General features: G+C 45.6%; 1 protein-coding gene across 5 annotated transcripts in view; it reads right to left on the bottom strand.

The window, feature by feature from the left end:
* The window catches only part of CAPRIN1 (cell cycle associated protein 1), a 47,098-nt gene that overhangs the window by 23,241 nt on the left and 11,315 nt on the right, over window positions 1-12,542 (bottom strand). For all 5 annotated transcript variants that reach the window (XM_077322130.1, XM_077322134.1, XM_077322133.1 and 2 more), the window contains exons 3-6: window positions 12,444-12,506; window positions 11,688-11,774; window positions 8,877-9,115; window positions 8,694-8,776 (exon numbers count right to left, since the gene is read on the bottom strand). In XM_077322130.1, the coding sequence (XP_077178245.1) occupies window positions 8,694-8,776; window positions 8,877-9,115; window positions 11,688-11,774; window positions 12,444-12,506 (472 nt within the window). The remainder of the gene's footprint in view (window positions 1-8,693; window positions 8,777-8,876; window positions 9,116-11,687; window positions 11,775-12,443; window positions 12,507-12,542) is intronic.

Genomic DNA, 12,542 nt, shown 5'->3' with positions numbered 1-12,542 from the left:
TATCTACAGTGGAAAGCATCTGGGTGAAAATAAGCGAGGGGAAAATAAACAGTGTGGTGGTTGGTGTCTGCTACCGACCACCTGACCAACGAGAGGATGTGGATGCTGCACTTTGTGAGCAGCTTGAGAAAATATCCAAGCGGCAGAACCTTGTCATCATGGTGACTTCAATTTCCCAGATGTGTGCTGGGAAACAAACTCTGCGAAGCATCCTCAGTCATGCAACTTTCTGACCTGCCTGGCTGACAATTTCATTTATCAAATGGTAGATGAACCCACAAGAGGTTCAGCCATACTGGACTTAATACTGACCAACAGGCAAGAGTTGGTGTATGAGGTAAAGGAGGTGGGGACCCTAGGGGGAAGTGACCATGTCCTCATAGAATTCCTTTTGAGATGGGGAGCCAAGGAAGCTTGTAGCCAGACGCGGATGTTGGATTTTCGTAGGAAAAACTTTAATAAACTCAGAGACATGATGAGTGTCATACCATGGACGAGAACGCTGGAAGGGAAGGGAGCATGTGAAGGGTGGGCGCTACTCAAACAAGAGCTATTGCATGCTCAATCAATGACTATCCCAGAAAGACGAAAACACTGCAGGAGCTCTAAGAAGCCTATTTGGATGAACAGAGAACTTCAAGAGGAACTAAGAAAGAAAAGGAAAATGTTCAGGAAATGGAGGGAAGGACAGAGCTCTAAAGAAGAGTACCTACAGGTTACTAGGCACTGTAGATCAATCATCAGAAAGGCCAAAGCTGAGAGTGAGCTAAGATTGGCCAGGGAAGCCCATTGTAACAAGAAAAGATTTTTCAGTTATGTGAGGAGCAAATGTAAAGTAAAGGAGGCAATAGGCCCACTGTTGGGTGCAGATGGACAAACTCTAACGAAAGATGCAGAGAAAGCAGAAAGGCTTAGTGCCTATTTTACATCTGTTTTTTCCCACAGGTCAAAGTGTTTAGGCACATCTAGAGATGGCCGTAGCCAAAGGATAGTGTCTGGGTGGCAGGTTAACATGGGTAGAGAGGTTGTCGAGAGGCATTTAGCTGCACTGGATGAGTTCAAATCCCCTGGTCCGGATGAAATGCACCCGAGAGTACTCAAAGAACTTTCCAGAGAACTTGCACAGCCCTTGTCCATCATCTTCGGAACCTCTTTAAGGACTGGAGATGTCCCGGAGGACTGGAAAAGAGCAAACGTTATTCCGATCTTCAAAAAAGGGAGGAAGGATGACCCAGGAAACTACAGACCAGTGAGTCTGACCTCTGTGGGGAAGATAATGGAGCAGATATTAAAGGGAGCGATCTGCAAACATCTGGAGGACAATTTGGTGATCCAAGGAAGTCAGCATGGATTTGTCTCCAACAGGTCCTGCCAGACCAACCTAGTTTCCTTTTTTGACCAAGTAACAGGTTTGCTGGATTGGGGAAATTCGGTTGATGTCATTTACTTGGATTTTAGTAAAGCTTTTGACAAGGTTCCCCCATGATGTTCTGATGGATAAGTTGAAGGACTGCAATCTGGATTTTCAGATAGTTAGGTGGATAGGGAATTGGTTAGAGAACCGCACTCAAAGAGTTGTTGTCAATGGTGTTTCATCAGACTGGAGAGAGGTGAGTAGCGGGGTACCTCAGGGCTCAGTGCTCGGCCCGGTACTTCTTAACATATTTATTAATGATCTAGATGAGGGGGTGGAGGGACTATTCATCAAGTTTGCAGATGACACCAAATTGGGAGGACTGGCAAATACTCCGGAAGATAGAGACAGAGTTCAACGAGATCTGAACACAATGGAAAAATGGGCAAATGAGAACAAGATGCAATTTAACAAAGATAAGTGTAAAGTTCTGCATCTGGGTCAGAAAAATGAAAAGCATGCCTACTGGATGGGGGATACGCTTCTAGGTAGCACTGTGTGTGAACGAGACCTTGGGGTACTTGTGGATTGTAAACTAAACATGAGCAGGCAGTGTGATGCAGCGGTAAAAAAGGCAAATGCCATTTTGGGCTGTATCAACAGGGGCATCACATCAAAATCACAAGATGTCATAGTCCCATTGTATACGGCACTGGTCAGACCACACCTGGAGTACTGTGTGCAGTTCTGGAGGCCTCACTTCAAGAAGGACATAGATAAAATTGAAAGGTTACAGAGGAGAGCGACGAAGATGATCTGGGGCCAAGGGACCAAGCCCTATGAAGATAGGTTGAGGGACTTGGGAATGTTCAGCCTGGAGAAAAGGAGGTTGAGAGGGGACATGATAGCCCTCTTTAAGTATTTGAAAGGTTGTCACTTGGAGGAGGGCAGGATGCTGTTTCTGCTGGCTGCAGAGGAGAGGACACGCAGTAATGGGTTTAAACTTCAAGTACAACGATATAGGCTAGATATCAGGAAAAAGTTTTTCACAGTCAGAGTAGTTCAGCAAAGGAATAGGCTGCCTAGGGAGGTGGTGAGCTCCCCCTCACTGGAAGTCTTCAAGCAAAGGTTGGATACACACTTTTCTTGGATGCTTTAGGATGCTTAGGGCTAATCCTGCGTTGAGCAGGGGGTTGGACTAGATGGCCTGTATGGCCCTTTCCAACTCTATGATTCTATGTGAACATTTGCCCTTTTGTACTTATTTAACAGAAAACTCCCTATCAGAGCCTATATGCTAGGATAGGGAATGTTAAACATGTTACTATTTTTTTCCTATGGAATTTCTGAACACCAAAGGGCTTCATGGTACCAGTGAAATGAACCTCGAGGACTTCTACGGCTGCTATGTTAACACAAGTCAGGAGGCAGGCAGACAAATCACACCATATAATACTATGAAGGAGTAGTTTCAGTCCTTTGATTTTTCCTTTATACATAGAATTTTTAAAAGGCAAGTTGTACTGGCAACAACACTTCCCCCACATAACTCACACAATGTCAGCCAATCAGAATCAGATTTCTGAAAATGAGAGTTGCTCTGCCCCCTTAAGGGCATGCCTTCAAAATCCTAGTGACAATCTAGCCACCAGTGACCAACAGTATTCTGGGCAGAGGCTGGTGTCCCACATAGCTGCCTGTACGCAATGCAGAAGTAGCTGTCAGGGGGAGGAGAATGTCTGCCTGACAAGGGAAATGTGGAGTATGGGAGGGCACACTGCCAAGCCATGGAGAGTAGCAACCGTCACATTAGCTATTTGGGTAGAAGCTCTCAAATTTTGTCCCTTCCTCCCAGTGCTGCGGTAGCTACCAATGCTTCTAAAAACTCTATGCTTCGGACAGCTCTCCCCCACAAGAACAGATAACACAGATGCAGTGACGCTGCAGGTGGGGTACACGGCGGTGTGCTGGGAAGGTAGAACTACCACCTGCCACACCTTCAGAAGAGAAGTACCCTTCCCCAGAATTACCCCCCAGCTTAGCCTGCCCTATCTTCAAGGCTTCTTCCTCTTCCCTCATGCACTCGGAAGGGGGGGGGGGGATGACAGGGTAGCCAAAGAACTGGCAAGCTAGCAATGGGAGTGGGGAGGTAAGTGACCAGTGCACTGAAGATTGGGTGGGGAACCATACGAGGGGGAATTAAGCAGCAAACTAATGTTGAGGCAAGGCAGATCCCCAATGAGGGGGGAGCAAAGCTCATACTACCCTATTCATGAGGGCAGCAATCTGATGATAGAAGGGAGGCAAGTAGGAGAGCTCCAATAAGAGGAACTGGGGACAGGAGATTTCTTTATGGTATGGCAGAGTTACACACAGGAAGCATGCTATATGGATTGACAGGGTTCCTCATGATGTTCTGATGGGTAAAATGGAAGACTGCAGACTAGAATTTCAGATAGGTAGGTGGATAGGTAACTGGTTAGAAAACCACATCCAAAGAGTAGTTGTCAATGGTATTTCATCAGATTGGAGGGAGGTAGGACACCACAGGTACTGGGTTCAGTATTCTTCAACATTTTTATCAATGATTTGGAGGAAGGGGTGGAGAAACTCCTCATTAAATTTGCAGATGTCACCAAACAAGGAGTAGCAGTAAACATATCTCAGAAGGCAAGAGACAGAATTCAACGAGATCTGAACATGCTGGGCAAATAACAAGACGCTATTCAATAAGGAGAATAGCAGAGTTCTACATCTGGATCACAAAAATAAGAAGCATGCATACTAGATTCTGTGAAGGTTAAGCGGGTGGCAGATTACACTGGAGCATCGATAGGCTTGTGAGTGTACTGCATAGTGCAGGGGGTTGGACTAGATGACCCAGGAGGTCCCTTCCAACTCTGATTCTATGATTCTAGATGGAAGGTACACTTCTGGGTAGCAGTGTGTGTAAACGAGTAGTCAGGGTATTCGTGGACTGTAAGCTAAATATGAGCAGACAATGTGATATGAAAATAAAGAATGCAAACACAGTCTTGCGCTGAATCAAAAGATGCATCTCATCAAAATAACAAGATGTCATAGTCCCACTGCCACATTGGTCAGAGTGCACCTGGAGTACTGTGTGCGGTTCTGTAGGCCTCACTTCAAAAACGCTGTGGACAAGAGAGTGATAAGGATGATCCAGGGCCTGGGGACTAAGCCCTCTGAGGAAAAAGCTGAAAGACTTGGCAATGTTCAGCCTAATGAAGGAGAGGTTCAGAAGGAATATGATTGCTAAGTATTTGAAAGGTTGTCACATGGAGGGGGCAGGGAGCAGTTCCTGTTGGCAGCAGAAGACAGAACCTGCAGTAATGGCTTTAAACTGTAATGTTGTTGATGTTACTGTTGTCATTCACATTTAATGCAGTTAATAAATTCATGTTGTATCTGGATTTTGTGTACCCTGTGAACTGATCTGAGCCGCAAGGGAGGGCGATATAAAAAACATAAATAAAATATATAATTTATTTGATTTATATACCACTCCTCACTGCAACATCTCGGGTGGTATAGAATTGTACCAACTAGATATTGGGGGGGGGGGGATGTCATAGTCAAGAGTAGTTCAGCAGTAGAAATGGCTACCTAAGGAGTTCCCTCTCACTGGCCGTCTTCAAGCAGCAGTTGGACAGATACTTATCATGGATGCTTTAAACTGATCCTGCATTAAGTGGGGGGTTAGACTACATGGCCTGTATTGCCCTTCCAAATCTATGATTCTATATACCAACAACATCTGTCACTCTCTCACACAATGAGATCTTCTGCAACTTGGAGAATGCCAAGAACTTCTATCTTGGTTTCCAATCAGCGCTGCTACCGCGTTTTGGAAGTGGCAGTCATAAAAATATATATATATAATAAATTGTTCTGCTGAAATGCTGTTCTGGTTGGTATGTTATATTTATTTATTTATTGTATTTATATACCGCTCTCCCCGAAGGTTCAGGGCGGTTTACATGAAACAAGAAACAATACAGGTAACTCAATTTATAGTAATAATAACAATAACAAGGCAACAACAATAATATTAGCATAATAACAACGATAACATTAAAGAACGGTGGAAACTGCAAAGAGCATCAGCTCAACTCATACTGTGGCCCAGTGGGTTGGGTGGACTTGTAGTAATCGTAGAAGGGAGGCTTGGGGGCCAATGGGAAGCAGTGGTCAACCTCAACCAAGTGCTTGGCACAGGAGTTCCTTTTTGCAGGCCCTGAGGAACTTGTCAGGTTCCGTCAGAGCCCTGATCTCCTCTGGGAGTTCGTTCCACCAGGTGGAGGCAAGGACGAAGAAAGCTCTGGCCCTGATTGAGGTCAAGTGGGCTTCTTTGGAGCCAGGGATTGTTATCCGTTATATTGTTATATATTCTATGTAAATGTTCTACAATGTTTTATGCAAACCACCCAGAGCCATATGGAAGGGTGGTATAAAAATCTAAATAAAATAATATAGTAATAAAATAAATAATAAAAACACACAAAGATGTCTGAAGGGCAGGGAAGCCAGCAAGGAAAGTCCGTGCTCTTAAATTTAATTACTTGGCTTACAATTCCCTTTTCTCTACAACAGAGACCCAAAGTGGCACAGCTGTTGATTTTCAATACAGAAAAGGATATAAGTGATTGGCCACAGGACCAATTTGTCCTGCTCCCTTTTGAAAAAGTCTCAGTGTAAAGTAGTTTGTTATGAGATTGTACAACATCTAGTTTAGCTTAATTATAAACTAGATATTAAGCCCGCTGTGGCCAAAATACAGCGGGCCCTAGCATGGTGGGTGGGTGGAGGGATGGGGTGAAGGAAGGAGAAAAAGGAGAAAGAGAGACAGAGAGAAAGACAGAAAGAAAGGGAGGAAGATGGAGACAGAAGAAGAGGGAAAGAAACAGGTAGCCAGAAAGAGGCAGATGGGAGAGAGGGAGGAAGGAAGGGAAAAACAAGGGGAATGCTGGGAGGAAGGGAAGGATAAAGGGAATGCTGGGAGGAAAGGAGCAACAGAGTAAGGTAGGTGGCCTGAAAGGGAACTTTGCGGCCTTCTGCCGGGCCCAGGGGCAGGCTCGGCTGCCCCAGGGCCCGGCAGAAGGCTCCGGATGGGGGTGGCAGGCTCTGCGGCCTAGTGCCGGGCCCAGGGGCAGGCGAGGCTGCCCCGGGGCCCGGCGGAAGGCTTGGGAAGGCGGCAGCAGGCTTTGTGGCCTTCTGCCGGTCCCAGGGGCAGGCGAGCCTGCCCCAGGGCCCAGCAGAAGGCTCCCTGGGTGAGGGGAAGCCGGCCGGAGGACTCACCGCTGGAGAAGGCTTCTTCCCCTGAGCGGCAACTCTCCGGCCGGCCCAGGCAAGGCTGGGCCAACCAGCCAATGGGGAGCCGCGCTTTGCAGCTCCTGATTGGGCCCTCCGAGTTTTTATCCCGGACAGAGCCTGCCCTATCTCCTCCCCTTTAGCCCTTACTCCTTTATTTAATCCGCTCTGCAGGAGCGATTAAAGATTGTTAGAGTCCCGTGAAGCAAGTGATCTTCAGCTATATTTGGGAGGGGGGGATTCACAGCTAATTGCAACAATATACTTGACAGATGGAGAATCTCTGTTTACATGCCACTTAAATCATGGAATGATGAATGAGAAGTTAATACTGTGATTAATATATATGCAATAGGCAATGCACACGTGTATAGAAACATGTACATAGAACTCCCAATTTTCCCAGTTACATTGACAGATGACCATTTTAGGAAGCACACAGCCCCCTAATCTGTTATCATTCAGATGTTGACATGGCCAGCGGCATAACTGAATTTTTCAGATTACATTAGACACACTGTGAATATTGCCACCGATTCCATGAAGCCACAACAGCCCCCCCTCCCAAAAAAGGAGCTCCACTAAGATGGTGAGTGTTTAAGGGCAAGAACATTAATCACCAAACCCTGTTGGACAATTTTCAAAAGTATCTAAAATGCTTTTTCAAAAGCATCTAAAATGACTATGAAAAAAAATACTGAGTTAAATAGAATGTCTCATCCATTATGTCAATTCCTGCATTTGTATCAAACCAACTGAGGAGGTTAGCAAAGGTCTTCTTACAAAAAGCCTTACCTCATCTACATATGTCAATATAATCTGAAAATTTGTCCTAATACATTTCTAAGGAAGAGTATGAAGAGGTACTCCATGAACACAAAACCAAGGTACTCCATGAAGACAAGAGGTACTCCATGAACACAAAACCAACAAATTAAACATTAAAAAATCATTCTTAAACTAAAATCAGATTGCTGCGAAGACTAACGATTCTTTCAACAAAGATATGATATCAAGGGGGGGAGCACAATTATTACTAAAGGAGTACCAGCGTGGTATAGTGGTTAAAAAGCAGTATACTCTAATCTGAAGAACCAAGGTTTGATTTCCTATTCCTCCACATGCAGTCACATCTGGGTGACCTTGGGCTAGTCATAGTTCTTTTAGAACTGTTCTTGCAAAGCAGTTTTCTTAGAATTCTCTCAGCCCCACCTACCTCTAGGTTTCTGTTGTGGTAAAAAGTGAAGCTGCTTTGGAACTCCTTCGAGTAGTGAAAAGCAGGTGTAAAAAAAAAGCTCTTTTACTAATTATCAGAGCAGTCTTGTAGGCGGACATTTAAAAATCTCTGTACTTCTTGTGTTCTGGTGTTTTTAAAACATAGCTTTAAATTATAATTCTCCTGCTATAATTTTTTCAACACCAATGGCAATTAAATCAACTTAATTTTTTAAACTGAATTCTTTAAAAGGCTGTAGGTTTTTATTCACTTTCTCCAAGTACAGCTGAAGGGAGCCATTTCCTGCTGCTTGCATATCATCACAATAAGTTTAACATGTGTAGACTATACATAAGAAAATCCAACACACACATCAAATATTATGCCAGATGTCTTTAAAACACCTGCTACAAGATATTCTCCCAACTATCAATTTCTGCTGTCTTTCTCATGCACACATAGCAAGCTCCGACTTTCCCCAGTATAAAGTAAAATTTTGTATACAAAGATCTTCTAATAACCTAGTTTCTGGAAAGCAAAGTGTTGCTAAGCACCATTAGCTAGACAATAGTATTATACAAGCAGAAGCTAGAAAATAGCTTCCAGTAACTGCTGAATATAGTTGCATCAGTACAGAATACTGAACAATGTAAATTAGCATACTGTTACCTATTCAGAATCTCGACAACTACCGACACAGAAAATGAATTAGCCTGAATATTCCAACAGCTTGGCATTTAAAGCGCCGCTTTAGCAATACTGTTGTGAAAGTGAAAGTATAAGAATACTTACAGGTTGTTCCACATACAGGTTTTTCCTTTCCTTCCAATAAGTCCCAGAGATGAATGGATGCCTGTTCATACTGATCACTCAACCTTCAACAAAAATATTAACAAAACCATAACTTATCACAAAACTTGTACTATGCGAAAGAACTAAATGGATTGCTTCATTAGCATAATTGATTTGCAATACCTCACATTCATGTCCCGTTGAGGTTCAACTAGCTTGTAAAATTCATCTAGCGTTGACAGTTCTATCTCTGTTAATACCGGCACTCCATTTGTTCCTTGTTTTAGATCACTGCGCACTTCATCATCACCCAACTTGTCCAAAATATACTGTAATTCAAGTACTGTTTTTAAACGTTTTTGTTCAGCTTCTTCTCTCATTAGTTGTTCCCGTCGAGCTGTCTTCTTTATTGTTTTCTGAATCTAGTGAAAAATACATACAGTTAAAAAACACTGTGACGTAGTTTAAGTTATGTTCAATAAAAGCTTTTTTAAAGCACTACTTGGTTAACCTGAAGCTCCAGTAACCAACAGATCCAAGACCTGCTCCCTATTTCACTGCTGCACATTCAGTGCTGCTGCTGTCCAGAGGGCCCGGCCTAAAGAACAGCAGTGTTAAGCAGTCAAGCCTGAGGCCCAGCTGACACCTGCTGCCTGCTTCACTACTGCTCACCAAGCTCATCTCAGCAACACTGAGGAGGCTATGGGTCCTACCACCCATTTACTACTACTACCCTCTCACTGCTGGGTAAAAAGCCTTGTCAACCTGCACATTTAGTAAACCGACAACTCGGGATTGGCACTTCGTTTTCTAGTCTGGGGTGTTTCCAAAACCAAATACCAAACCTTTCCTAATGAATTAGTCCAGTTTGGACAAGTCTATTTTGTTTGCATGTCCTACAGAAATACTCAAACATGTGATTTCCAACAGACACCCTGTGAGGTAGGGTGAGGCTGAGAGCCCCAGGGGCAAATTTAGAATAACCAACATGTGAAGAGAATAGCAGGCAAACATTTTTATGAAACTAATTACTCCAGTTCACTACAAGTATCACGCAGGCTATGTTATTTATTTAAAACATTAGCCATCTTTCTCCCTTATGGAACTCAAGGTGGCTTACTATGTAATGTTCATAAAAAACTAAAAAAAAACTCATAAGAGGCCATAATTTAATTGAAAACCTCCAATTAAAACTGTAAATAAATAAAATGAATGTAGTCAAATGCAGTCCTAAATAAAACTGTCCTGTTACTTATCATGAGAATTTTTTGTGTACCACTTTCTAATAAAGGAGTCATAACAATCAGTATATGAGCTATACAAACTCTTGGATTATTAATCAGCATTGACCTTTTGTTAGAAGTTTGACATAGGCCCATTATGCACGGAGTGGAAAGTCCACATTCGGGGTGGAATGGAGGCTGCTAAAATCACCAATTATGCACACCGCGGGCGGCAACCGGGCGCAGAATCAAAGTATGCCGCCAAAAAAGCCACGTTAGCGAGATGTGGAAGAAAGTGGAGCTTCCTGGGACCAGGGCGCAACCAGAAGTGGCTCCGGAGTATACGCGTGCATAATCGGATACTCTGGGTTTTGCCGCTGTTGTGTTCCATCCCGTGCATAATCGGTTTGCTTCACTTCTTCCTCCTCCTCGTTCTCCATGCCGCAATTTCAGCAGCCGTGCATAATCTGTACACCGCCCGTGGCGCCACGGGCGCCACGGACTAAATAAAACAGTAAGCCCTCCTGGGGCGGGCTGTGTCCGGGATGAGGAAGGGTCCAGATTGGACCCCTCCTCATGACAGACAATTGGAGGGACCAATCGGCAGGCGCGAAGCGCCTGCCGATTGGTCCCTCCAATTCCCAGGCGCAGCAACTGCGAGCCGCGCGCAGCGCGGCTCGCAGTTGCTCCCGGCATGACGCGGTGAGAGGCGCGAAGCGCCTCTCGCCGCGTCAGGCCGCCGCCCAAGGGAGCCCCCGGCAGTCGCGCGAAGCGCGGCTGCCGGGGGCTCCCTGCCCGGCGGCCTGACGCAGCGAGAGGCGCGAAGTGCCTCTCGCCGCATCAGGCCGCCCCACGAGGGAGCCCCCGGCAGCCGCGCGGAGCGCGGCTGCCGGGGGCTCCCTGCCCGTCAAGCCGCACATCAAGCCTACAAGCCGCCAACCGTCAAGCCGCCACCCGAGGGAGTCCCTGCCAGCGACGCGCAGGCCGGCTGGCGGGGGCTCCCTGCCCGTCAAGCCGCAGATCAAACCGCCGCAGGTCAAGCCGCACATCAAGCCTTCAAGCCGCCGCCCATCAAGCCGCCGTCCGAGGGAGCCCCCGCCAGCCGGCCTGCGCGCCGCTGGCAGGGAATCCCCTTTAAAAATCTTCGGGAGTGCCGCCATTTTGCCGCCCCCGCCCAGAGAGAAGACGCCGATTGCAAATGGTGCCGCTACCTCCCGAAGCGCCGCGCCAACACCCACGCCGCCTCCACGCTTCCTGCCGCCTTCAACCCCCCCCCACAGGCACGCCTCACCAACGCCCGCTAAACGCCGGGCCTGCGCCTCGCCAACCCTCAGGAGCCGCCGCCGCTGCCGAACGCTGCGCCGATTACCCGGGATCCGCCAACAGCCGCGGTAAGACCTCCCACGCTGCCTTTCTGCCGCCCCACGGATGCCGCCCCCAGCCTCCTCACCCACACCATGCCATCCAGCCGTAGGGGGAAGCCTGCGCCAGTCCGCGGTGGGGTAGGCCACTGCCATCTAGCACCCATTTTATTTAGAAATAAAATGGGCTCTAAATCTAGTAGGCCATAATACTGCAGAATCCTGGCCTATGCAGATACTGGAACTCTGTTCACCACTTATTAAAGTGTTGCTGACTCTAAGGAGGACTGCATAGAAACTGCACACAAACCTGAATGCAAGATACATGTAGTTCTGCATGAACAATATCTTTAGCGTCAAGAACACTCCTCAATGGCTAGTCTACCTTGAATCATCTACTTTCTACTCACATCCTGGCTCAGTGCCATGAAACTCCTCTGCAGTTCCTTTGCAAATTCCAGGTTATTACTGACTTCTTGGTATTTGGACACAGCATCCTGCAGAAGGGAAGAAAACAGACTGTGTGTTTCTTTAAAGGGTGAAAGTGTAGTTTGAGGCTTTGAATGACTGTAATCCTGAGTCAATTATAGTCAATTTATCTTTAGAATTTAGACAATGTATTTTATACAGCTTCAGCGAAGCAGTGATGGAACTGTTAGTTCCCTTAATGGAATACTTTGTGGCTCTGTCAAGGTCATTTCTTGCTAGCCACTAAAACTCCAAACTTTCCATATTTTTCTGGCTACATTCAAAGTTTCCAAACTGCTTCTTTTCCCTCATCCATTCCAGCAGGTAGCATGTATCTGGGTGCTGATGGTCACCCAAGGCTGTTGAAATCCTGCTTGCTATAAAAAGAATCTACACAAAGTAGGTGCAAGTGGGTCTCAACCAAAGGCTTGGCCAGCTGGTTACCTACCTCCAATGTTTCCAATGGAGGCATACCAGAATAGATCAAACACATGGTGTTTTCTCTCAAAATTTGTAGGGAATTTCCTGCATTTCTATGATATTGTGCTCATTTAATTATAGTGCATTTCTATCAAAAAACAAAAAAATATGGTTTCCCATTCTTCACATCCATAATCCCAGACTTACGGTATTTAAACAAAGCTCAAAGTAAACCAATAATTTTTGGAAGCCCTGCAATAACATATCAATTAACTTACCAGTTGATCTTGGTTAAGGCGCTCCCCTTTATTCATTCGATCTTGATAATCATCAAGTTTGCCCTGAAAACAGAAGAAATGCCATCAACAATGTGCACA

This window comes from Paroedura picta, chromosome 2 (assembly GCF_049243985.1).
Source record: "Paroedura picta isolate Pp20150507F chromosome 2, Ppicta_v3.0, whole genome shotgun sequence".
NCBI classification, from domain to species: domain Eukaryota; kingdom Metazoa; phylum Chordata; class Lepidosauria; order Squamata; family Gekkonidae; genus Paroedura; species Paroedura picta.
The sequence above is the reverse complement of the archived record's forward strand: the minus strand, read 5'-3'. Positions and strand labels throughout refer to the sequence as shown.